The sequence below is a fragment of the Podarcis pityusensis genome (assembly GCF_964106645.2).
Source record: "Podarcis pityusensis genome assembly, chromosome: 14".
NCBI classification, from domain to species: domain Eukaryota; kingdom Metazoa; phylum Chordata; class Lepidosauria; order Squamata; family Lacertidae; genus Podarcis; species Podarcis pityusensis.
In genome coordinates this window covers 24,644,616-24,671,828 of record NC_138039.1, presented here as the reverse complement: position 1 = coordinate 24,671,828, position 27,213 = coordinate 24,644,616, and the positions used below count along the sequence as shown (strand labels likewise).

The following is a 27,213-nucleotide window of genomic DNA, read 5'->3' as shown; positions in this document are numbered from 1 at the left end:
TAGCTAACCCTAATCACAGCTGCTGGCAGCGAAGCAGTATCAGGGACTGCTTACTCATGAGTAGACCCATGAGTGACAGTTCCAGGGTTTTTTTTCCACCAGGGGTGGATCTACACACAGGAAAACCCCACTATAAATAAGTCAGAAATTAGATTGTTATAATAAAAGTGGGGGAAACTCTACAGAAAATGGTGTATTAAAATTTCCTGCTCTCCGTTGCCATCTGGTGTTTCACGTTTATAAGACATTCAAATTGCTGTTTTTTGACCAACATAGCTGAGTCCCAGGACTCTACCCAAAGGGCCCCTTAAGGGGATCTTCAGCATTGGATTTGGGGCTCCTGCCTGCTCCTCAAGATCCTTGGTCTGGGGAGTGTCTGGTTTCAGCCGCCACCACCCAGGACTCAGCATCCAGCCCCAGGCCAGGGCCAGACATGAGGACATCCTCCTCTCAGCTGAGCTCAACAAAGGCAAGACCAAGCTGGTAGAGGAAGAAGAAGCTGACTGGCAGTACTCCAGCTTGTGAGAAAGCAGCCAGGTAGTTGGGGTCTGGCTGAAGGCAGGTAGTAGGGTGGTGTTGTAAACCAAATCTGCCCTTTTTCCCTTATGGGGTATCCAAGAGCCCATATAGAGTCCTTACATAGGTTGCCTATTGGTAGGAGAAAATAACAGAGGCCAACCAGAGAATATTGAGAAGCAAAGCAGCTAGTGAGCTTGATCTTTATTGATCTGTTTCAACACGGTGCTCCCCTCACACGCAGGAAAGGAGGAGGAACCCAGAACAATGGCGCACAAGGCCTTATGTAGACATTTTAAATTCCCTGCCCTGGAGCTCAAGACCACCCCTCCATACATCATACATACATCACAGAAGGGGTGTAACCCAAGACCACCCCCCACAAACATCATATCTACATCACAGAAAAGGTGTTGTTGTTTTTCCTGTCTGCCAGGTTATCTGATTGCCTTTCCTGATAGCATTTCCTGATTGTCTTTCCTGATAGTTTGTCACCCATTATCTGATTGCCTTTCCTGATAGTCTGTCACCCATTAAAATGCTGATTACTCAATTCCTGAGACAATGGGAAGGCTCTTGGTACACTTATGAACATTTAACATATATCTAAGACCTCAAAATTCCTATTACAGTGGCGAAGCCGTTCACCATTTAGCCTAATGGAGCAGCCTCCACAGTATCAATGGAGTTCTCAGGCTGGAGATCAATTCACTAAATAAAGGGGAGATAATGAGGTGGGGAGGCTATTGCAAATTGCATCTGAAACAAGCAGCAGTGCCGACCGAGCAGAGCAGAGTCCCAGAACCTATTTCCTTTCTTCCTTTTATTTATTATTTCCTGCATTGCAAAGATACAAGGGTTAACCTATTTTCAACTCCTAGTCCTAAGCTCTGAACAGATCAGGAGTCCCTTCCTCAGGGGTAGCTGAAATTTGTACTGTTGGCTACATTGCAGCCATTGAAAATCCGAACATTCCTATACACTGGTAGGAGATGTTGTGACCCTTCACCCATGTGACAGATTCCTTTCTCTCTTTCACATGAAGCTGCCTAGGTGATTTTCACACCTGGACTGTAGAGGTGTCTTGCTTCCATTACACACTTGAAACACTTTCTCCTCTGTTGTCTTTTCTGGCTGATAAAGATGAAAGGCATCAGTGTCTCTTTGGAGACAGACATGGTTTTCTATGCTGTTTTTCTGCAGAGCCCCCAGAGGGCCAATCCTGCGCTCCTGAGCCTTTTGTTCCTCCTCCACACTGTTTAGAGCTCACAGCTTCAGTTTGCACACACTTCACAGAGAGCTCCTGCTCCCCTTGCAGAGGATGCACAAGGAGGTCAAGCTCAGTGGAAAGCCACCTGCTTTACACGTAGAAGGTTGCAGGTTCAATCCCTGATGGTATCTGCTGGCAGGACTGTGAAAGATTCCCTGTCTGAAATCTTGAGCAGCCACTGCCTGGAAAAGAAGACAAACTTCAGTTACATGGACCAGGAGCCTGACCTGGCGGAGAACATAAGAACATCAGAAGCTGCCTTATACCAAGTCAGGCCAATGGTCCACCTAGCTCAGACTTGTCTACATTGACTGGTAGTGGCTCTCCAGGGCTTTAAGGAAGTTGAGAGACCACAATCTGGAGGAGGACCACCCCCTTTGCACGTAGAAGGTCCCAGGTTTATGTTAGTTTCTGTTTGTTGCCACTGTGCAGTTCTTGGAGTCACAAGACTCTGTTTACATTCCAGAGATTCCATACTGTTGGCAGTCTCACGGGAAACGGATGTGACGTTACTGGTTTCCTGTCTTCTTTGTTTGTTCAGTTGCTCTCTGCTCTCACGGAGAGAGGATGTATTTCTTTTCTGTCTGCGTAGCTTAGTAATAAAACCTAGCAATGTAGCTCAAACTTCTCGTCTCTTCCCTGTGCTGGAAACTCTGCTGAATGGGGAATGTGCCTGGAGCCTTATCAGAGGCTCAGGTTGTTAATCACGTCGGAGGGCGATTCCGGAGGAGTTCGGAGGAGCTTTGTCGAGCGGAGATTCCGACAGTTTAACCCCCTGTATCTCTAGGTAGGGCTGGGAGAGATAATAGAATCATAGAATTGTAGAGTTTTGAAGGGACCCAAGGGTCATCTAGTCCAACCCCCTGCTTTGCAGGAATCTCAGCCAAAGCATCCATGACAGAAGGCCATCCAACCTCTGCCTAAAAACCTCCAAGGAAGGAGAGTCAACAACCTCCTGAGGGAGACCATTCCACTGTCAAACAGCTCCTAGCGTCAGAAAGTTTTTCCTGCTGTTTAGTCAGAATCTCCTTTCTTGTAACTTGAAGCCATTGGCTTGAGTCATACCCTCCAGAGCAGGAGAAAACAAGCTTGTTCCCTCTTCCATGTGACAACCCTTGAAATATTTGAAGATGGCTATCATATCTCCTTTCAGTCTCCTCTTTTCTAGGCTAAACTTACCCAGCTTCTTCAACCGTTCCTCATAAGGCTTGATTTCCAGACCCTTGATCATCTTGGTTGCCCTCCTCTACACATATTCCAGCTTCTCAATATCCCTCTTAACCAAGGCAGAATAGAGTGGTACTGTTAACTTCCCTTGATTTGGACATTATACTTCTGTTTATGCAGCCTAGAATAGCATTAGCTTTTTTTGCTGCAGCATTGCACTGTTGACTCATGTTAAGCTTGTGGTCCACTAAGACCCCAGATCTCTGTTGGAAACCTGCAGAGCATCTGCCATTCAGTGTTGAAAATACTGAATTTGATGCAGTAAGGGTTTGAACTCAGTATAAGTCACCTTCTTTCATTCTTATTTCACAGGTCCTTGAACCTTCAGAGGTAACACCAAAGGGACTTGCAAAAGAAAGAAAGAAAGAAAGAAAGAAAGAAAGGAGGGAGGGAGGGAGGGAGGAAGGAAGGAAGGAAGGAAGGAAGGAAGGAAGGAAGAAAGAAAGAAAGAAAAGAAAGAGTAATTTATTCACTTCTCAGCTAGCTCAGTCCTGGCTTGCCTCAGCTGATCTCAGATTCTTCACCTCTCATTTTTGCTATTCCCATGAATACTTAACACTTACTTAAGCAACGTGTGAGCTAACTGAACTGAGGGTGCCTTATAGAACTCAATATCAGCCCTGATATTACAACTGCACAAAACTTTGAGGCTGCAACTTTATCCCACAGTTATGGGTGGAATCAGGAAGCTGCTGCATCACCCGCTGGGGAATTGGACCAGGGTCCTGATGCTGGTGGTTTGGAGCCCAGAAAACCTGAGGCTGGCGGCCTGGGCTCTGCATAGCCCCTCTTGGGATCCTTCCTGAGCCTGACTTGCAACCAAGAGCAACCAAGTGCTTGCTGCACTACCACACCTGCCCAACAGCACCGGGAATATGCCTGGTCTTCAGGCTAAGAAGGTGGAGTTGGGGAAAGGTGACCTGGGGGAAGAGGCTCCTATGGCCTCAGTTCGCCTCCAGCTTCTGCCAGAGCAACTTATGAGTCACTTGGAGCTCTCCATTGTGCTGCCTGGATGTCATGGGTGCATGGCATTTTCTGAAAATCTGGTGGCAGATCCACACATTCAACACACATTTAAAGCACATGGCTCTGCAGATGAATCCTGGGATCTGTAGCATCCCCCTCACAGAGCTACCATTCTCAGTGCCCTTTACTACAGTTGCCAAAATTCATCGGGGGAGCCATTGGATGTGCTTTTTAATGTATGGTGTAGATCTGCCCTTACATCCACACAGATTTCCCCCCAATTCCAATCTTGCTCCTTTAGCTCAAGAAGAAGCAGATATTCCCCCCTCCTTTCCACTGATTCCACTTAAAATGTGAACAATGATCGCATATTATATGCATCATTACATTATAATAACATGTGCACATTATATGCTTATACGGTCCAGGTTTCCTAAGGTAACCAGCACATACAACAATGTATATAACTCTATAAAAAAATACTTACACATTAATACTTAATACAGAGTTATCAAAGCAGCTGTTGTCCCTAAACCAGAACAGAAAAATAGATTGATATTTTGATGGCTTATAGTACACTACATTTATTTATTTAAAATGTTTACATACCACCCTTCTGCCTATAGGATTTTAAGGTGTCTTACAGCAGCATAAAAACCATGACAGCATAATTGCTTTCAACTATTTGCAAAGCTCAACACTCTTTGCACTGGGTTTTGTGTGTGTTAGTTTATGTTGCAAATGGCCAGAAGCATTTACATTTCAGATAGCAGTCACTCTTCAAAATATTTGGCAAGTTTCTGATGTCAACAGTGTAAATGCCTTCACTCTAAGCAATGAAGAGCTCTGTGGAACTTAATAGCACAAATATTCTTCAGCTGCCACCTTCAGGTAGCCCAGCAGAAAAACCAAAGTCTGTCTTCCTTGCTCATTGAGCAGCTGTCATCTATTGAACCATTCCTATAGAAGGTTGATAAAGCACCTCACAGATTCGAACTTTGGTCTCTGTGTTTAGTGTATATGCAGTTTTTATGAATCCTGGCTGAGTTAGGACATAGGAATCTGTGTTAGTTCACAGGGTATTCCCCAAATCCAGTTAATGCAATGCTGTTACAGTGGTACCTCAGGTTACAGACGCTTCAGGGTACAGATGCTTCAGGTTACAGACTCCGCTAACCCAGAAATAGTATCTCGGGTTAAGAACTTTGCTTCAGGATGAGAACAGAAATCGTGCTCCGGTGGCGCAGCGGCTGCGGGAGGCCCCATTAGCTAAAGTGGGGCTTCAGGTTAAGAACAGTTTCAGGTTAAGAACGGACCTCCAGAACGAATTAAGTTTTTAACCTGAGGTACCACTGTACTCCCTTTTCAACCTTCAATAAATGATTCAAGGAGATGGAGCAACTCCTCTATGAAGACAGGTAGCTGCATCTGGGGCCTTTTGGATTTGAAAAAGGTGAGAAAGAGGCAACACAATAGAAGATTATAAAATTATGTACAGCATGGAGGAAGTGAATAAAGTTTTTCTCCCTCTCTCATAACACTGAAATTTGTGGACATCTAATGAAGCTGAATGTTGGAATTTCACAACAGATACAAAACAATCCTTTTCATTCAGTGCATTGCTAAACTGTGGGAACCCCCCACCCACCATGAGGCAGTGGATAGCCACCAACTCAGGTGGCTTTAAAAGAGATTGGGCAAATTCATGGAAGAGAGGCTCACCAGTGGCTACTAGCCAGGATGGCTGTGCTCAGCCTCCACAGCTGGAGGCAGCAATGCTTCTGAATACCAGTTGCTGGAAGCCACAGGAGGGGAGAGGGCTCTTGTGCTTGAACCCTGCTTGCGCATTTCCCAAAGGCCACTGTGACAAGAGGGTGCTGGACCAGATGGGCCACTGGCCTGATGCCGCAGCCTCATCTTACGTTCTTACATTTTTATGACTGGAGTTGTCGTTCCCAATATCTTGCAGGCACCAGGTTGGAGAAGTCTGTTCTAGGGCATGAGGTCAGTCAAGGCGCAAGGAGGGCAGACGGGTGTTTCTGGAGCAATCTCCAAGCGCTGTGTCTTGTTTTGAAGTGGGAGGGGGGGGGGAGAGAGAAATCCCTTCCTAAAAATACAGCTGAAATGACAAATTAATTTTCATCTTGATGGGAGCATGGAGCGACTGCTAAGGGTGGTGAGGACAAAGCCGGTGATTAAACGATAATAAGTGCTTTCGTGTTTATAAGTTATGTGCTCGGTCCTGGAGAGGAATATTTTTAGGTTTCAAAGAACACAGCAGCAGCGGTGGGGCCTAGGAAACTAATGGTGCGATGCAGCAAAGGCTTAAAGCTGCTGCCGCTCACCGGAGGCTCAAAACCCCAAACCCCTGTTTTTGGAGCCCACTTTATCAGACGCATTTTTTTAAAAAAAATATTTCCAAAACCAAAAAAGGAAAAATTACAAACATCAAATTCAACATCCATATTCATTTTCTAACATAAACCTATTACATAATTAATTATTACATATAAAATATACCTAATTACTCTAAAGGGGAGGCGGGTGGCGCTGTGGGTTAAACCACAGAGCCTAGGACTTGCCAATCAGAAGGTCGGTGGTTCGAATCCCTGCGACGGGGTGAGCTCCCGTTGCTTGGTCCCTGCTCTTGCCAACCTAGCAGTTTGAAAGCACGTCAAAGTGACAAGTAGATAAATAGGTACCGCTCTGGCGGGAAGGTAAACAGCGTTTCTGTGTGCTGCTCTAGTTTGCCAGAAGCGGCTTAGTCATGTTGGCCACATGACCCGGAAGCTGTACGCCGGCTTCCTCGGCCAATAAAGTGAGATGAGCGCCGCAACCCCAGAGACGGTCACGACTGGACCTAATGGTCAGGGGTCCCTTTACCTTTACCTAATTCCTCTAAACTTCTCTTTGCTGTATCCAAATGTAACACAGTTAGAAATTGTATATTAAAGCTTTTATATTATAAATAATATTTCAAATTCCCCTATACCACTCCGGTCCCCTTCACCCATGTGTGATTTTTTTCTCTTCTGTCTTGTTGCGTTATTATAATTTAATCATTGTTCAGTGGATTCTTTTATTATTTCCTTGCTGACCGCTGCACATTTTACATGTTATCAATTACGGTTCCAGTTCCGGAACCATATTTTTTCATATATTCCTTCACTCCCTCCCACTCTTTAATTATTCTCTGATTTGAATGGTCACTAATAGTTGCTGTCAATTTTACCATTTCCACAAAGTCACAGAGTTTACTTTGCCATTCTAATAATGATGGTATTCTCTCCCCCTTCCAGTGCTTTGCGATCAGTATTCTGGCTGCTGCTGTTGCATAAAGGAATACATTTTTATCAGATGCATTTTTGTGGGCTGCTGTCCATGTCATCAGATGAATGAAGGGAGATCCTGAGCTGATGGATAGAGAAACCTTTTCCTCCTTTCTCCCTAACACTAGAACTCGGGGACATCCAAGGAAGTTGAATGCTGGAAGAGTCAGGGCAGATAAAATAAACTCCCTCTTCATGCAGCACATGATTAAACTATGGAACTCACCTCTGCAGGAAGCTGAATGTGGCCCTCCAGCCCCTCAACCTGGCCCATCGTATTCTTTCCAGGCCACACACATCGCAGACCCTGCTTTGCACCCTTCTTGAGTGTTTTTGACTGGATGAGCGCTGATGATGCCTCTTCCTTGACCGGATGGAGCAGAGGTTTTCAACCTTTCTGAGTCCACGGCTTCCTTGACCAACTGCATTCTTTCTGCGGCACCCCTGTGGCCCTCAAGTGCCCAGTTATGTCACCCCTTACTTGCAGAGCTGGCAGCCTCCCTTCCTTTTTCACACACCATCCCTTGTGGAGTGTTCCACCAGCCTCCTCTCCTCTACCCTCTCCTTGGGAGTCCTCTGGGCAGCCACAGCTGCTACCTCTGGTCTCTGAGCTGCTCCCCTCCCTGCCCCCCTCCCTGCCTGTTCACACTGCCCCACAGGGGACTGAGAAGCACCCTCTGGCCGGCCCCAGAGGCATCATTCACCTGGGGAGCTTGTAGCCAGGGCTGCTGCAACAAACAGCTGTGCAAGCCTTTGGGAGGCAGAGAAGTGAAAGGGAATCAGGGAGGGAAGGAAAGAGGGACAGAGGCCAGTGTTGCCTGCAGCACCCCTGACCATCATTCAAAGCACCCCAGGGTGCCATGGCACACTGGTTGAAAACCACTGGGATGGGATACGTGGTTGAAGTATAATGATATTCTGATGGAAGTGGATATAGGTGGTAGGGTTAGAAGTAGAAGATAGTGTATTTTATAAGTGATAAAATGTGAAGTTTTTTATGGTTAAAGTAAGTGCGAAAAAAAAGATGGTAAGAAATTATGATATATTTAAACTGCTAAAGATGAAGTAAAATGAAAATCAGATAGTTGGGACTTGGGGAAGCCCATTTAACAATGTTTAGAAAAATAAGGATATGACAATAATTTGTTTGTATTGTTTGTCTTTTCTGTTTGTGTTTTTTTATTGTGTTATAAAATGAATAACATTTTTTGGGGAAAAAAAAAGAAAACAACTGGGATGGGGGATAGAGACAGGTGTGTACAAAGGTAGCATTGACATTCCTTCCCGTACCCACTCTTGCCTCTGGCCCCACCCACCACTGGTACCACTAGCCCCCCTGCCCAAGGTTATCCAGAAATGAATGCAGACTGTAAAGAGCTCCCCACCCCTGTACAATTTAAATGCAAAATTTTGTGCAGTTTCCTTTTTTATTATTAAAAAAAAGCAGAATCAATCCATCATCGATCCCATCAACCGACCTCACAATAAAACTTACACATCCATTTACATACCAAGTGAGATGCCAGATTACTAAACATCTGCTTCAACAGCTAGGAAAACAACATTGCAAATATTTGGATAAGATTTTTTTCTCATGCCTTCATTGCTCCCAACAGGAACAGGAATTTAGCTACAGTTTCTTTATTTGTATTAGAGAGAAGAAGAATATATGGTGGGTGATATCCAACTAAGTCACACTCAGAATAGGACTAACATTGGATATCGCCCAATATTGAGAAGATCTTCCAGGAATCTTCCAGCTTCTAGAATCCAAGGTGTTTGTTGGATTATTCAGCTCTTTCTGGAGTGGACAATTAATGCTACAGAATATAAGATGCTCCTTGCCTGTGTTTCAATTTCTTCTGAACATGGACACAACCTTAAAAAGAAGAAGCAAAAAACAGGACAGATGGAGTTCTGAATGAATGCAAATGAAACTGACTGCAGACTGGAAATAGACTAATCCACCCATCTCTAACTTTAGATAGAATTATAGAATTGTAGAGATGGCTGTTGATCAGTGTAGATGGTACTGCGCTAGACAGGTCAGTGGTCTACAGGTCAGTGTAGTGAAGGGCTGTAGTAGCTCAGTGGTAGAGCATCTGCTTTGCTTGCAGAAGGTCTCAGGTTCAATCACTACGGGCATCTTTAGGATGGGCTGGGACCATCCCCTGCCTGATACCCTGGAGCACCACTGCCAGTCAGTGTCGACATTACTGAGATAGGTGGACCCCAATGAGGCAGTTTCCTGTGTTCCTATTCTATCAGCTCTTTCTTCACAACCATGAGGACTAGAATATTACTTGTTATCTTTAGGGGGAAGGGCCTTGTGGAATAGAGGTTCTGCTTTGCATGCAGAAGGTCCCAGGTTCAATTCACGGTATCTCTGTGTAGGGCTGGGAAAAGTCTTCCCTGCCTGGAACCCTGGAGAGCCACTGTCAGTCAGTGTGGACAGTTCTGACCTAGATGGACCAGTAGTCTGTATATGGCAGCTTCCTACAGTCCAATGCATTAAAGGTATGTATATCCACTAAGACTATAATATTTGAGGTGCTTCTTTATTTTTTAGCACTATTGTGGGACAGCACCGTGGGTGCACTATGAGAGGCTGTTAACATGTGCCTATTAAATTTGTCATGGATGAAGTGGCACCTAAAGTTGCAAACAAAAACACGTGGCAATTTGCCTTTTAAAACATCCTCCTGAACACTCAGGACAGCCGGTTTTCTTTCTTTTTTTTTAAAAAAAATGGAGATCAGTTTGGTAAACTTCTGGCTTTTTAACTTGCATTTTTTATTGCTCTTAAATCCTTCTTTTGAAACAGAAACTTCCTGTCATTGAAACGGACAATCAGTCCCTGCGAAGCAGCTGCAGCATGAAGTGAGGTATCTTTTGGCAGCCACATCAAAAATTAAGAGACTCTCTCTTTGAGACAAAATTGTGCATTCATCTCCCTGCTTTTGTGCAGGGGAGAAAAAAAATGATTTGCAATTTAACTTTTCTGTAATGAGCTGCTGCTATTATACGGATTCCATAATGGCTGGTTTGGCTGGAACAGATTGTTGGTGCAACTGGTTTGCAAAACATTTTTCAATGCGAGCCCTGCTTTTTTTTTTTGCTTGTTTTAAATAGCAACAGCTGCTAAGCCTGATAATTATTGTATTTCATCAAAATAAACTTACCAACTTGCTCTTCTTCATGCCTTTCCCCATTGCAGTCCCCCAGTGGATCAGGCTAGCTTTTATTTTATTTTATTTTGGGCGGAAAACAACAACTTTAATTGTGCCCTGGAGGAAAAGACACCGTAAGAGAGGTAGACTGGAGGCATTCCTAGTCCTTGTCCAAGCCAGTTGCCCACTTTAAGTGCTTTGTGGTGCTACAACACCAATCTACTTTGCTACCTTGGAGCTGTCCATGGTGCTGCCTTGGAGCAAGTGGTTCCCTCTGAGCTCTCCATGGTGCTGTAACATCCGACCTGTTTTGCTACTTGCACTTATGGGCTCACCCATGGAACCAAGGCAAAGTAAATATAAAGATACCACAAAAATGCCCTTGCTCTGTGTCATTCAAAAGGAAACTAGGCCCAACACCTCCACCTCATGAAATGCCCCTTCACTTGGGGACTTGGGGAACCGTGGAGGAGGTGCACATTTTATTTGTAGCTATGCTCCTCTCTGACACACATGGACACTAAAATGCTCATGAACAAATGACTGAATGTTCCTCTCTAGACAATGAGGGAAGGTGTGTATGATTTAACTATCTACATTTAAAAATGGACTGAAAATAAGAGCCAAGAGATTCTGGTATAGGGTTTAAGATCAGAGGGGCTGGGGCTGAGTTGCTCTGCCATCTCCAAAACATTTGGGTTCCATCTGTGTTTTATCAATAGTCGAAAGGGTTGGACTGAAACAGGCTCAAATCACACCATACTCTAATCTAGTAATGAGCTCCAGTGCTGAGCATTACCATAAAGCAATTAATCTATCTCAAAAACCAGTCAGTTACTGAAAGGAAGGAAGGGAATCAAATAACCACAAGGACCTTCACTGTTGAAACTAAGTATTCTTGTGGAAATTGGGGAGGCAAGCCAGAAGTGTGTCACTGGCTGGATGCTTAGGGGATGCTTTAACCCCAAGCTGATTGATCAGCTGCAGGCCATACAACCGTTGAGTTCATCTGCCCAGCTGTTTGGCCACAGCTGGAGCTCAGCTCCCAGCCCTGGATGCTTTTGATGCAATGAGATGCACACCAATGGGGTGTAATGCAGGCAACAACAGTCCTTCCTCGCCCAGTTGATGAGGAGGAATCTGATGCCAAGGGGAAGAGCGAGTGTGTGTGAGAGAGGATTTCAGCCAGCAGTGCCTGAAATTCAAAGCATCATGTCTAGGAAGAGCAGTAAAAATGAATATTTTATATTAAAGGAAGTAAGTGATGCTCGCTATGCAATCACCTCCTTCTCTTCTGCATGGATTCAACTTATTTCTGGTAATCCTTTTCAGATAATAACCACGTCCTGTGGCACCTCAAAAAGACATAAACTTCCATGACCAACAGTCCACTTCACCAAATGCATGGGAGTGTGATCTTCGGCCACCAGGTATACATATATTCACATGTGGGTTGTTTTTTTTTGGAGGGGAGGGATTGTAAACAGTGAGGTCGGTTGGAAATGAAATTCATAAAAGTACAGGGATAATTATGTAAACAGTGGACAATCACTAAACAGTTCTTGATGAGACAAACACCTTGGCATTGGTGAGCCAATTAATATGTATAATGTGCTAAACATCCTTTGTCTCCAGTCAAATTGCAAACTATGGCACTAAAATGCTTTACATAAGGCAACAACCATTTTATGCTTGTCCAATATTTGTGTGACCGCGCATGTGCATATTGCCGCAACCTAGAAGTGGCTGGGAAAGTGGGTGGGGGGCATAATTGGGTGGGGCCAAGCAGGCTTATGTGCACTCTGTCAATGTGCATGTGGGGTGGGGGTGGTCGGTAATGTAACCCCCATGCAAAATGGTCATTGCCTGTATTGTAATCCATGAGTTTTACAGGGCAGGTCTCCCTTCGACATGTCCTTGCAACTGTGAAACAGAGTGTGTGCACACACCTGGGAATCTGCAGAAATATGTTATTGCTGGACCTGCCACCTTGTCAACACCCAAGACTGGTTCTGCCTCGCCATTCTCAATGGACAGCAGCCACTGCTGCCAAGAACCCTTCAAGGCAGTTGACATTGAATGCCATGTACAGTGGTACCTCGGGTTAAGTACTTAATTCGTTCCGGAGGTCCGTTCTTAACCTGAAGCACCACTTTAGCTAATGGGACCTCATGCTGCTGCCGCGCCGCCGGAGCACAATTTCTGTTCTCATCCTGAAGCAAAGTTCTTAACCTGAAGCACTATTTCTGGGTTAGCAGAGTCTGTAACCTGAAGCGTATGTAACCTGAAGCGTATGTAACCCAAGGTACCACTGTATTGCATTTTTATTCCCAGAGAGAATGGTTGGTGAGATTTCCTCTCTCAAGTGCTAAAATAGCGTGACCAGCCTTGGGCACTTTTACATGGGCTATTTTGCTTCAGGCTGCAAAACGTCTTTGTCTGGCCCTGGCAATGCCCGTATGGAGCCTGAATCAAAGCTGATCCCGCCTTGTGAATGGGTGAGGTGATCTGCTGAGAAACCACCTGTGTGTGTCCGGGAGAGATGAAGGCAGGAACTGGAGGCTCAGTGGCGGAGTAACATTTTTCAAAAGTGTTCTCCCTCCACCCCAGCAGAGATTTGAGCCCCACTTCAGACAGCAAACCTCTGTAGCTGTGGTGCAAGAGACAATACCTAATACAATGAAGTTTATGTAGACCAGTGCAAAGAATGTACCTCTCTTGGATTTTGAAACTTGGAGCCTTGCTGAGAATGAGGCTAGACTGAAGAAACTGATAGAGCTCAGTTTTGCATGAACAGGATCAGGGAAGAACATACCAGATCAGACCATTGGTCTGCCTAGTTCACTCTTGTCCCACACACTGAATGGCAGCAGTGGCTCTTGAGGGTTACAGGCAGGGGCCATTCCCAGTCCTACCAGGATATGCCAGGGGGACTCAAGCTAGACCTTCTGCATGCAAAGCAGATGCTCTGCCACTCAGCTGTGACCCTTCACCACTGAGCCAATTACGTACTTAATTCATTCCGGAGGTCCGTTCTTAACCTGAAACTGTTCTTAACCTGAAGCACCACTTTAGCTAATGGGGCTGCCGCTGTGCGATTTCTGTTCTCATCCTGAAGCAAAGTTCTTAACCCGAGGTACTATTTCTGGATTAGGGGAGTCTGTAACCTGAAGCGTCTGTAACCTGAGGTACCACTGTATTTCATATGTGACCGAGTGAAGGTCCATTTTCAGATGCATGAGCAGATTTTTAAAAATCCACACAAATTTCTCTCTCTCTCTCTCTGTTTTCAAAAACTACTTATAATTTTACATTGCGGCCCAAGGACTTCCTTTTATTTTTCCTTTTTTGTAAAAACATCTATACTATAGCCACTTGGAGCGGCTACAGCTCGCCACACCAGTGTGAAAAGCATCTGAAAAGGTCCCTGGATTCTGTGGCACATGAAGACACACTGTTCCCATGTACTGATGGGGGCAGTCATCTTTTCTCATCTTCATCCTTACAGTACCCACCGGGAGGGACAGCATATCATGAAGCATCACCACATCTTCAAATATATGAAGGGCTGCCACACAGAAGATGGAGCAAGTTTGTTTTCTGCTGCTCCAGAGGAGAGGACCCAAACTAATGAATTCAAATGGCAAGAATTGAGATTTTGCATAAACATTAGGAAGAGCTGTCTGACGGTAAGAGCTGTTCAACAATGGCATGGATCCCTTTGGAAGGTGGTGGACTCTCTTTCCTTGAAGGTTTTCAAACAGAGGTTGGATGACCATCTGCCAAGGGTTGTTCAGCTGCGATTTTTTTGCTTTGCAGGGGGTTGGACTAGATGACCCTTGGGGTACCCTCCAACTTTCATTTCTATGATTCTAATGCAATTTTCAGGCCATCTTCTTCCAGTCTGGCAGGACTGGTGTTTCTGGAGTATGCCATGTCCTGACAAGCACAATACTTCCAGAGTTGTAGAATGACAAGTTGATTATGTAATGTGGACCCCAAATTGCTTCCCTGCTGTTCCTGTCTGCAGTCTTCAACTCTTCAAAGAGAGGGATTAAAAAATATTTTTTTTGTTGAAGTGTGGGTCTCTGGTGAAAATATTATAGGAGCAGGCAGGACTGATTGCATGATTTGGGTCTGCCTACAGCTTTCATACGGAGAAAACTTTTCTAGGGAATAGACTGAGGCCCTGCCTGCAGAATCAGTTGATGAGTCAATAAACCAGCTGTGATTCTTAATCCAGGATTGTGCTTTTGCAGGTAGGGATGATGAAATCTGCTAATGGCAGTGTGAACAGGATCATTACCAGCAAAGTATTGCCCCTTCCCCTTCTTGCAAAGATTGCATTCCAGCAGAATGAAATGTCTGGACTGCACGTGTGTGCTAAGAAACCTGCCTGGAATCTTTATATAACTCAATTAAATGCAGCAGTTTAGTTTCCAGAACCTATGTAGAGCTCGATGAATAGGATGATTTAGGTCCAGCAGGCAACCTGCTGGTCACAGTTAAAGAGACAGGGAGTTTATGCACCTGATCTTGGTCACACAACCTGGTCCTATCTTGGCCAATACCCTGATCCTGGGCAAGAACTATGGTGGAAAAAGAGACACAGAGGTTTGCCTTTCAGCCCCCCCCTTCCCCCACTGCTCTCTCAATTGAGCTCCAGTTGCTCAGTCCTTATGAGGTTTGACTCCACTTCTGTCAAGAGGTGAATATGCTGGAGAGGTGTTGCCAGTCAGAGCAGACAATACTGAGCTAGAGGGACTGATGTTCTGACTTGGTATAGGGCATCTTCCTATGCTCTCCAACCAACTGTATTTACAGCACAAGGCCTGGCCAATCCAGAGGCTTCAAGTTGCCTGCCAATCAGAGAGCACAATGCTGCACAGTCACCTGCTGTCAGGGACTGGGCAGAGGAAGAATGGTAGAGACTGCCTCCCCATCCCGACCCTTCCAGGGAGAAGGAAGAGGAAGACAGTATAGATTTATAACAGTGGTTTGAGGGAGGTTACTGCTCAGAGGCAGATGTTGGGGAAAAGTTAGGAGAGGAGGAACCAGAGCAGCAGCTGGCTGACACGTTGTTATTAGAAAGCATTCCTCCATCTCCCAGAACCCAGTGAGCCTTAAAAGTAGGAGAGCAAAGAACTCAAAGACAGAGGGCACGTAGCAGCACCCATAGAAGTGATGAATGAGGGAAGTGGGAGAGATTGTGTGGGTGTGTGTTTGTGTGGAGATTCACTTGGGACAACACCATTATCCAAGAGGCTGGGCTCTATAGCCTCTCTCTATAAAGATTGAAATAAAAAAGGACGGTGAGAAACTTTTCCTTGTCTTTATACTTTCCCGGGCAACCAGCTGGGAGCCGCTGACAGCATCCTGACACCTGCATGGCTTGGGGACCTTCATACAGACAGACTCTTCTTATGAAGAGCCTGCTGGATCAGGCCAATGGCCCATCTAGTCCACCAGCCTGTCATTACAGTGGCCAAACAGATGCCCTAGTGGAAAACCTTCCAGCAGGATTAGAGGACAAGAGACCGTTCCCCTCCTGGGGTTTCCAGTAAATGGGATTCAGAAGCACTGCTGTTTCTAGCTGTGGAGGTAGAGCATAGCCATTGTGGCTAATAACCATCACTAGCCCTCTCCTCTATGAATTTGCACCAGCCTAAGCCATCACTGCCTCCTGCAGAAGGGAGTTCCATAGTTGAACCGTGAGCTGCATGGTTCTTCTTCCCACACTTTGCTTTCCAACAGAAGCACTAGAGCTTTCCATGAGAGTCTCTGCAATGGATGGTATAACTCTTGCTTTAAAAAGGATGAGAGGGAACTGAATTTTTTCCAAGCGAACCCAAGTTAAAAGAATTTGCTTGGGACCCTCCTCTCCCCCCACCCATGATGTCTTTCAGGGATCGCCAGCTTGCATACCTCCACTGCCGGTGGGCTTGAAGGCCACCTTCCTGCTGTTGGCATTTTGTACCTTCCTTTCAGAGTGGCCCCCTCCCACTCAGTGCAGCGAATACCCCACACGGCTCCATGTGTTACGCTCAGGAGAGAAATACCTCCAGAGGGTTCCGCTATGAGCTGGCACCAGGATCCGCCCCCTCTGCTGATCCACAGGCACATCTCTCCTCCACAAAGCAGCTGGTCCGTGCTTGGCATCGCGAGTCAGCATCCCACAGTTGGCCACGTCACCCATCGCTGCCACAAATATCTCATTCTTGGATCTAACTCAATGGAATCGAGTTCTTCGTTCTCAAAATATCTTCTTCCAGGGGTAGGACAAGATTCTCTCTCTCTCTCTCAAAAACAAACACCCTCAACAACTTTGATCCTCCTCTTACAGTCGCAGGTTTAAGCTGTGATTTCCAAAATGCCGACTGGGGCTGGTGCGAGTTGTAGGCTGAAACATTTGGAAGTCACCATGTATTTAAGATGGTGCTCAAGTGACACACTGGAACATGCTTTATACAGAGTCAGATCAATGCTGCATCTAGCTCGGTACTGTCTGCACTGACCAGCAGCAGCTCTCCAGGCTTTCAGACAGAAAACCGAGGACTGAACCTGGGACTTTCTGCATGCAAACCAGAGGCTCCACCACTGAGCATGTGTGTCTCAAAGTCTCCCACTGCTTTAAGGAGCCCCCCTCCCATTACACCCCAGCCTAACAAAAGTCTTCTCCACCTCTACCCACAACCCTTCCTGTAACAGACCATACAGGAAGTCTATGTCTGTTTTATGGTTCACAGTCAGGAACACTGCCTCTAGCAAAAAAGCTGCATTTAATATTGATAAGTTTTGCATTTTAAATATTTTTCAAGGACACAGAGGTCCTAGGAAGGGTGCTCTCAAAATACGTTTGCAAGCAGAAGGAATATGCTTGCAGTTTTCTCTCCTTCAGTGAGTTTATAAAAGAAGCTTCAGCCATTTGAGTATTTCCAATTTTTTGTCCTCCACCCGTCTCAACATGATGTTTCCCCTAAGCCCACCAAAGATCTACACATGAAGGGTTGTATACTATAATAATGATAATAATAATAATAATAATAATAATAATAATAATAATAATAGTCAAGTGGGAACTTGGGGGTAAAAGAAAACATTTGGATGCTGCTTAGCTTTGCCCTCCTGCTATGTTGCTCTTTATTTTAAATACTGTTTAACAGTTTTTCCTCCAAAGAGACTGGCCACAGTTTGAGTTTCAGGACACCAAGGCAAACATAATAGGTGTTCTTGCCATTATACAAATCTATGGTGTCACCGCATTTGGAATACTGCATACAGTTCTGGTTGCCTCACCTCAAAAAGGATATTGTAGAGTTGAAAAAGGTTCAGAAAAGGAAAACCAGAATGATCAAGGGGAGGGAGCGACTTCCCTATGATGAAAACTTACATTGTTTGGGACTTTTTAGTTTAGAAAAAAGGCAAGAGGCATAGCTGTCAACTTTTCCCTTTTCTTGTGAGGAATCCTATTCAGAATAAGGGAATTTCCCTTAAAAAGGGGAAAAGTTGACAGCTATGGTAAGAGGGCACATGGTAGATGTTTATAAAATAATGTATGACACGGAGAAAGTGGAAAGAGAAAAGTTTTTCTCCTTCTCTCATGACACTAGAATTCGTGGACGACCGATGAAACTGAATGTTGGAAGATTTGGGAAGGATAAAAATTCTGTGCTTCCTGCAGCACAGAATTAATCTATGGAACTCATCCCCACAGTAGGTAGGGATGACCACTAGCTTGGATTGCTTCCAAAGAGGATTGGACCGATTCAAGGAGGGTATCAATGACTGCTAGCCACAAGGGCTCTGCTCTGCTTCCACAGTTGGAGGCAGCAATGCTTCCGAATACCACTTGCCAGAAACGACAGGAGGGGAGAGGGCTCTTGTGCTCAAATCTTGCTTGTGGGTTTCACACAGGCATCTGGTTGGCCACTGTGAAGAAAGAATGCTGTGCTGACCCAGCTCTTAAAATGTTCTTATTTTTCAGACACCTTTGCTGAACTGTTTCCAATGCTTAAGGCTTGTTTGTTCAGACCAGTCTACCCAGACACAAAATTCCGATATGTGTATTTGTTTAAAAACTGTTGTTTCCCCCCTGTTTTTTTTAATTCAATTTTGTACATCTACTTGTCTTTAAAGTTTGATTTTACCAGTGTTTTCCTTTTGACTATTTTCTATTGTTTTTACCTAAACTGCTTAGAGGTTGTTGTCCCCCCCCCCCCTTTTCTGATTAAGCACTATGTAAAGCTTTCTAGATAAGGGGTGGGGGGAAATACAGCCTGTATTTAGGGAAAAGAGCTCTCCCTTAGAGGCCACTTCCCACCAATAATTACCTGATTCAGCACTTCCCCCAACCCATTAAAAGACTCTTGTATTAAAGGGCACTTGGCTGGTATCTTTTGGAGAAACTGTTGGGTGGGCATAGAGGGAAATGCCAACCAGCTTAAACAAACAGAGACAGAGTGCCTTGGGCATTCTCGGATCAAAAGTAGGATGAAAATTGGGGTGGGCTCAACATCAGCAAGTTAGGTCACCATTTAAAGGTAAAGGTAAAGGTAAAGGTAAAGGACCCCTGGATGGTTAAACCCAGTCAAAGGCGACTATGGGGCTGTGGCGCTCATCTCATTTTCAGGCCGAGGGAGCCAGCGTTTGTCCACAGATTGCTTTTCGAGTCATGTGGCCAGCATGACTTAACTGCTTCTGGCGCAATGGAACACCGGGCCAGAACCCAGAGCACATGGAAATGCCATTTACCTTCCTGCCACAGCGGTACCTATTGATCTACTTTCACTGGCATGCTTTCGAACTGCTAGGTTGGCAGGAGCTGGGACAGAGCAATGGGAGCTCAATCCGTCATGGAGATTTGAACTGCCGACCTTCTGATTGGCAAGCCCAAGAGGCTCAGTGGTTTAGACCACAGCACCACCAGCATCCCTATGTCACCATGTGCAAGAGGAAGGCTAAGGAAAACCAGCAGACTGCTTGTCCCTTTTCTTCCCCAGGTCTTCAAAGCTGACTGCCTTTCCATGTTCCACCTGCCAAGGTGTGTGTGTGGAGAGATATATTTGGGGCAGAACACAGCAGATGCTCTTGGCAGCTCCAGGAAAATATATTGCATGTAAATTGCAATTCGCAGGTAGGGCTTCCTTGAAGTTGACAGTGGTAGCATTTGTGCTGATTCCTCAAGAAAGCTGCTGACTGATCTTCGTTATTTTGCAATATTAACAAAAAACCCCTCCCATGTTCCTCCCTCCATATATTGCTCCCTTCCCCATGCCTTCCTTTACCAACAAAAGGCCTCTGAACCACAAATGCTGATCCGAATGTGTTTTATTGGTATATATTTGCTTTCCTTGGACCTTTCAAACATTCCAGATATCGACCGCCCATCTGTACAGGACATAGACTGGTGCTGCAGCTGGAAAAGCAGATTGCAAACTCAACCACACATAATCTTCATGGTGTCCAGAGATCTACCTCTGGGCATGGGAGAGTGAGCTCATCCTACCTGCAATGTCAAAAGCTGACCCACAGATGGCAGATGACGACCAGCACCTTGGGAGAGATGGAGGAGGGGGAGCATTTGCCTCTCCCCACCTGACCCGGAGTCCTTGATGGGAGCGTTGAAGATGCGAGAAAAACACAGAGCCCTCCCTAAACCCACAGAAATGGCTCCGGGCCATCTCTTCCAACCACATGGCAGGAAATGGGATTCCAAGCTATTTAATGCATGCACACAAAAACAGACAGCCCCCACCCCAACCCCCCCAGCATCACTCAATACAATCCAGATGGAAGAAGGGACAATGGTCACAGTCTTCTCAAACACACTCAGGTTCGCCTTTTCGTGCTTGGAGATTTCCCACAGAGGTGATTTCAGGATGACCACAGCGCGCAAGTGGGATTTCCGCGGGGGGACCAATAGCCGTGGGGTACTCCCTACATTCCTGATGGGGCCTCCTGGCAGTCCAATGGGAACCCCTTTTGCTGTGCATGTGGCAAAGCTACAATGTCTGTTCTTGCTCAAAGAATGAGAGTTTTGGGAATTGGGGAGGCTCAGCGGCAGTCAAACCAAAGCCACAACCGCTTGGGCTTAGCAAGTGGAGATTCGAGGATTTCAAAAACGAAACGGAAAAAACGAAGTCCTCAACCCAGGTTGCCCATGAGGGGCAGGACCCCCGCCGAGGGTTTCTTCTGAAAAACAAAGTTTCACTGGTTACACCATCACAGGGGGCGGGTCATGTCATGCAGTCTCAACGATACACCTCTATACATGGCAGCCAGCAGGGCAGCTCTGACTGCCAGGACTCTCAGCCAACCAGGGGCGAGGCTGGCCTCAGACTGGTGTGGTTCGTCTGTTGCCTGGATTATTGTGTAAGGACTCCTTGAACTCTTTGGGGAGGGAGTTGTGAATCTGTAAAAACCCGTGATCTCTCTCTGAGTTGAGCAGTGTCCCAATAGTCAGCTTGGAAGGATCCCTGGAGAGGGTGAACATGGAGATGTCGGTGGACGGGATGGTGTTGAAGCCTTTGCCGATGGGGGACAGGTCCCTGGACCTGGGCTCCGTGGAGCGGGAGCTGGATCTCCTTCGGAACCGGTACCGGTAGGTAGGCAAGCGGGCAAAGGTGGACTTCTTCAGCAGCGCCACGGAATGGGTTTTGGCTCGGATCTGGCGGTGCTTCTCGATGTACATGTGGACGGCAATCACCCCCACCATCTCAGCAATGATGAAGGATAAGGCCCCGAAGTAGAAGGACCAGCCGTAGGAGTAACTCTTCTTGGAGTCGCTCTGCCCAGGGTCCCCGGCATTGGCAGAGATGTAAACGATAATCCCGATGATGTTGCTTAGCCCTGAAGGGAAGAATCAGAGGAGGACTAAAGTAACTTTGTGTCCGGGAGCCAACAGGGAGAACAGGTCATTTGCAGAACAGAGAAAGACAGTGACATGCTGGTTAACTTATGATATGCGATGATATACGATATACGATATCTTTATTGTCATTGTCCCATACAGAACAATGAAATTGAAAAACTACATAAAACATTCAACCCCCCCCCTAAAAACTCCGAAACCCTGTTTTAAAATACAATATACTATAGAGACTCCTTATGCTGCGTTTAGAACCAGAATTGAATTTGAGTAGAAACTGTTTCTCAGGCGGCTAGTCCTGGTCTTTATAACCCTATACCTTCTTCAAGAAGGCAGAAGCTGAAAGAGATCATTTCCGGGGTGCGTACTATCCTGTTACAGTTAGTTTCGTTATTAAAGAAGCAGAGCAGAGAACACACAGGGGCTTCTAAGGGTTGTTCCTGTCTAGATGAAGCAGTTGCCTGGACTGGATTGTAACTCCCTGCCTTCACTCTCTAACCCAAAGAACGCTCTCTGTTTTTGCCTGGCTCTCTGCTCTGTGACATGCAGTAGATGCCTTGTTCTAGGAGTGGAAGGGAAGAGGCTTGCAGGCTGTCAGCAGAGAAATTGTCAGGGTGGCTCTGGTGGAGCTGTCAAGTCTGATTCCTGTGGGCTGGGGCACCTGCCTGTTTCCTCCTCTTCATCCTCCTCCAAGCTCCCAGCCTCCAGCACTTCCCAGCTTTCCCCCTCCTCTGGGGTGTGGCTGATTTCCCACCACCAGGAGCCAGGATCCAAACCCTCTCCCTCTGTGCTTTCCCCCGGGGGCTCTGGTCAGGTGGCTTCTGCCACTCTTCCCCATACAGCCAGTTCCTGACACTTTGCTCATCCAGTCAGAGGAGATGAATGGGACTCTGCAGTATGCAAGGGATGAACTGGTGGCACACAAACACCAACATGTTTGGGGAAGTCATGCTATTTTCATTTCAACTCCTGGAAGGAAACACGTTTGCTCTCCACCCTTCTGCCTCCATATGGTCTCTTCCAACTTTGCATGCCTATGAATGGGATATCTGGGTATCTGTCCCAAAAGGGCCATAGAGCAGAACATCTGCCCTGGAAGCAGAGGGTTCCAGGTTCATCCCCCACATCTCCAGGTAGGACTGGGAGTGTCCACTGCTTGACAGCTGATGGAGACCCAATGCAACAACACTGAGCTAGATGCACCATCAGGTTGACTCAGTATCAGAGAACTTCCAGCATTCCTGCCTGACACCAGCACCAGCCAGCACCCCAGGGGCATTTTCTGGGCTCTGTGTGAAACTGGAGGGGGGGGCACCCTTTCAGCTAACATGCATGGGGTGCCCCCCCTTGCTTCCTTGCCACAGAGGAGCTTTGTGTTGCGTTAATGAGTCAAGAGCGTTTTGTTTGCTGCTTTGCTTCTCTACTCCTCTCGGCTGAAGAAGTGAGAACAATGCTCTCTGTCTTTTTTTTAGGGTGGAGCGTTTGCGGAGGGAGCCCAAGACAAAAGATTTCCTGGAGACAAAGATACTGTCACGAAATAGCCCACAACAGCAGTCAGGAAGGAAGCCATTTGCCACTCGCTCGCATTCCTCTCCAGATGGCTGCTCCTCTCCAGGTGTTGAACTGGCCAGGGCAGTGCAAAGGCATAGCTGCCTCCTGGGAATGGGAGAGGCCTGGTTTTAGCAGGTTCTTCCAAACCAGTGTTTCCCAAAGTGGGTGGTACTGCCTCCTGGGGGTCACTAGGATTCTTGGGGAGGGGTTGCTAAGAGCCACGGGGGGGGGGGGAGGTAGGGGGCACCAGAAGTGTAAATGACTATCAGCCTTTGAAAAGCTGGTATCACGGGATCATGTTCATCAACTTCATTGAATTAATTAAACCACATAGTTTTAATTGGATTTCGAATAAATGTGCAATTAATTGTTACTGTTTCAAATTTTATTGTGTGACTATCTTCCTTAGTGGGTCATGGATGTATACGCCTAGTATACCCCTGTAGTACCCGTTCCACCTTTGGAACTCCCTGCAACTGGATTGGTCTCATGTTTGACCTCCTTGCAATGGAAACCACTCTTCTGAATAATGCTTTTTATAGGGCAGGCCTGTGCAGGGGGTGGGGCAGCTGGGTACACTTGCCCTGGGCCTCAGAGGGCTAAGCTGGCTGGGCTACCCTGCCAGAGGCTGCCTGTTTTTTTGTTTGTGTTTATAATTTTGTTCTAACAAGACTCCCACCTTGGATCTCAGATAAGCTCTGTACAGGCCTGTTATAGGGCAGGGCAGGGTTTACCCAAGTATCCCAGAAAAATGGGACATCCCATTTTCTTGTGTGAGAGCACAGCGGCCATTTGGGGTGCTGTGATCTCAAGTGATAACATACCGAGACCTCGACCAGAAAAAAGCAATCCCCCAAAGTTTTTTCCCCCAGGGCTGCAATCTCATGGTGCATTTTTGGGTGCCTTGTGAGCTTGGCCCCGAAAAAAGGATGTTTTTTGGGCTCAGTGATCTTGCGCTGGTCACATGACTGACTTGGGAGCATGGGAGGGAGCACATGGACCCCGGTTTGGGAACTCAAGGTGTTGGAAGGTATAGTAAGGTACGGGGCACTAGGATGAGTCTATGGAACCAAGCTGGCTGTGGCCTCCCAAAGCTGACTACTTTGATCGGTGGAATTTGCAGCACTACAGGTACCACAACATACCTATTCTGCGTTTGCAAGAACTTGATCATTTAAGGTGGCACAGAAAGGCAGCAGCATGAGACTCTCAAGAAAAGGCAGCCTGGAACAGGTACATTTTGAAAGCTTGCTTGCAAGCCTGAACAGAATCCATCCAGCTGGCAGTTCCAGAACTGTGGAGCCACCACACAGAGAGTGCTTGTACTACCAATTTCATTTATTTTCCTGGTGGCCGTACAAGCGGGACCTCAGAACCTGGCCTTAAATATCTGGGCAGGATTGTATGGCTGGAGGGAGTCCTTTAGCTACCTTGGTCCCAAGACATTTCTGTTATTCAGTGGTTACCCTTTTACTGTGCTGCCCTGAATTATCTTATTTACTCCTCTGGCTGTTTCCCTAAAGGCAATTGCATCCTGCCAAGAAACAAAGGTTGGCTTAGCTTTCCAGAAAATGCAGAGCATCCTCAGAAAAGCACAGCATCTTCCGACACACACACACACACAGAGAGAGAGAGAAAGAGAGAGAGAGAGAGAGAGAGAGAGAGAGAGAGAGAGAGAGACAGCTTAGCTAAGACATCACACAGGGCTTATCAGCTCAACCTTTAACTTCAGAATTAAGATGCTGCTGTTGAGCGCCAATTCTGAGTTTTGTAAAATACATCAAAGTACACAGAAACTGCTCTGAGAGGGATTCTGGGGCTCCAAATCCCTTTGAAGCTGCTGTTGCTGCTGCAGCAGCTCAGAGACATAAGAAGTTGCCTTATACTGAGTCAGACCTTTGACACTTCCAGCTCAGCATTGCCGACATTGATGGGCAGCAGCTCTCCGGGGTGTCAGGTAGGGGACATTCCAGACCTACCTGGAGATGCAGAGAACCGGACCTGGGACCTTCTGCATGCCAAGCAGGGGCTGTGCCTACTAAGCTTTGGCCCTTCCTGAACTAAGCAGCAGTTCTTGGCAAGGGTTAATGGGCAAGGAGGAGGAGAGCTCAATCTACACACAGAATCACTGCATCCCATATCCAAATCTGGAGATGTCGGGGGATGAATCTGGAACCCTCTGCTTTCAGGGCAGATGTTCTGCTCTATGGCTCTTTTGGGACAGATACCCAGATATCCCATTCATAGGCATGCAAAGTTGAAAGAGACCATATGGAGGCAGAAGGGTGGAGAGCAAAAGTGTTTCCTTCTGGGAGGATGGTATTCAAATCTGGTTGGCACCCCATTGCTGGGAGTCAGCCTTGGCAGCAAAGGTCAGAGCTTTAATCTTATGCCAGGTAGCATAGACAGTGGAGAAGTGACTTGGGACTCACCTGCCGATACAAAAAAAATCCCTGCACTCAAGATGACGTTGAGTTTGCTCTTGTAGAACTCACTGGCTGCCACACAGAGACCTCCGAAGAACAGCAGACCCACACTCAAGATGGGGAAGATACTGGATGCTCTCACTGCACCTGGACGAGGAGGACGAAGGAGAAGGGGAAGAGGCAATTCCTGCTCAGTCTACACTCATAGAATGATGAAATCATAGAATTGTAATGTTGGAAGCCACCACAAGGACCATCTAGACCAACCTCCTGCAATGAAGGAATCTTTTGCCCAACATGGGGCTCAAACCCTCGACCCTGAGATTAAGAGCCTCATGCTCTACAGACTAAGCAATCCCTCACATCATTACTGTAGCATGTTAGTTAAAGTACTAGTGGAGGCTGGTCCATTCAAGCGACTGGTATTATGACATATTTATTACATTTGTATCCCAGCTTTTCCTCCAAGGGGCTCAAGGTGGTGTGTGTGATTCTCCTCCTGCTCATTCTATCCTCACAACAACCCTGAGAGGTAGGTGAGGCTGAGAGAGGCAGTGATTGGGCCAAGGACACACCCAGAGAGCTTCATGGCCGAGCAGGGAGTCTCAGTCTATGTTAGTGCTGGTTTAGTTGCAGGTCAGCACAGAAACTCAGAGACAAGCAGTAAAGTTTTAAGGAAACAGAATACAAACAGAGAAACCTATGGGCAACCTACTGGCCCCAGTACAGTGGTGCCTCGCAAGACAAATGCCTCGCAAGACGAAAAACGCGCAAGACGAAAGAGTTTTCCGTTTTTTGAGTCGTTCTGCAAGACGAATTTCCCTATGGGCTTGCTTCGCAAGACGAAACGTCTTGCGAGTTCTTGCGAGTTTGTTTCCTTTTTCTTAAAGCCACTAAGCCGTTAATAGCCGCTAAGCCGCTAAGCCGCTAAGCCGTTAATAGCCGCTAAGCCGCTAAACCGCTAATAGCCGTGCTTCACAAGATGAAAAAACTGCAAGACGAAGAGACTCGTGGAACGGATTAATTTCGTCTTGCGAGGCACCACTGTAAAGCAGTCTTAAACTCCCTCTCTGCTTTTTGCTCTGCAAAACTCTTAGAGACAAGACAGGAGGGGAGCTGAATACAGTAGAACCAGCTGGCTCCTGTGAATCTGTTGCAACCTCAGCCCCCCACCTCCTCCTCAGCAACCTGTCCTATGTCTGCAGTGCTTTCTGCCTCCTCCTCCTCTCTCTCACTTGAGCCTGTTGCTTGTTCTGCATCCAACCATTCTGCCCCCTGCACCTTCATCCTCTGACCTGTCTTCCATGTCCCACCACCACTCCTCTGACTTGGAGCCTTCCCTGTCAAGATATGACAAGCACTTTCTGGAAGCAATTGAAGACATTTTTGTTCTAACAGGGTCTTTACCACAAGTGTCTCTTTGTTAGGGTTTTGGTCTTGTTTTAAACGAATTTGTTGTTTTTGTTTTTCTTGATTTTACATACTAAAGTAAATAATAGAATAAGTTGCCCCCTCCCCGCTTTAATTTCCCCAACACAAGGTTTCAAAGCATATTTATTAAGAGTCACTCTATTAAAAGCTGTTCCACAGATTTTTATGCATTTTTGGTGGTTTATAACCATGTTCCTTTGACGAAACATATGTAATAAAGCTAAACCACATTTTGTTAAAGTTATTGGATTTCTTATGCTGTGTTCTTTCCTGAACTTTGCTCGTCAATTTCTCCATTAAATCCAAATCTCCGTTATAACTGCTTTTAATTAACTTGTGCATGAATTGCCCTGAGAGGGTGGTTTAGAAGGCAATGAAAATGGGTGGCCCCCACCCAACACTTACAAAGTGTTATATTCTGGGCCCTCCGCGCGCAGAAGTGAAATAGTGGGAAGTGGGA

General features: G+C 46.2%; 1 protein-coding gene and 1 long non-coding RNA gene across 3 annotated transcripts in view; one reads left to right on the top strand and one right to left on the bottom strand.

Moving 5' to 3' along the window:
• Nucleotides 1-454: 454 nt before the first annotated feature.
• Nucleotides 455-1,955, top strand: LOC308463408. Its single transcript, XR_013979577.1, has 2 exons — nucleotides 455-926; nucleotides 1,720-1,955. It is a non-coding gene; the product is annotated as an uncharacterized lncRNA (long non-coding RNA).
• A 17,832-nt stretch (nucleotides 1,956-19,787) lies between these two features.
• Nucleotides 19,788-27,213, bottom strand: part of CACNG3 (calcium voltage-gated channel auxiliary subunit gamma 3) — a 69,354-nt gene continuing 61,928 nt past the window's right edge. Inside the window, exons 3-4 of one of the 2 annotated variants that reach the window (XM_080981731.1) lie at nucleotides 25,329-25,463; nucleotides 19,788-21,326 (exon numbers count right to left, since the gene is read on the bottom strand). In XM_080981731.1, coding sequence (XP_080837857.1) covers nucleotides 20,812-21,326; nucleotides 25,329-25,463 — 650 coding nt within the window. In that variant the 3' untranslated portion in view covers nucleotides 19,788-20,811. Of the gene's footprint in view, nucleotides 21,327-25,328; nucleotides 25,470-27,213 lie in introns of both variants that reach the window. The other variant, XM_080981730.1, reaches the window with a different exon arrangement.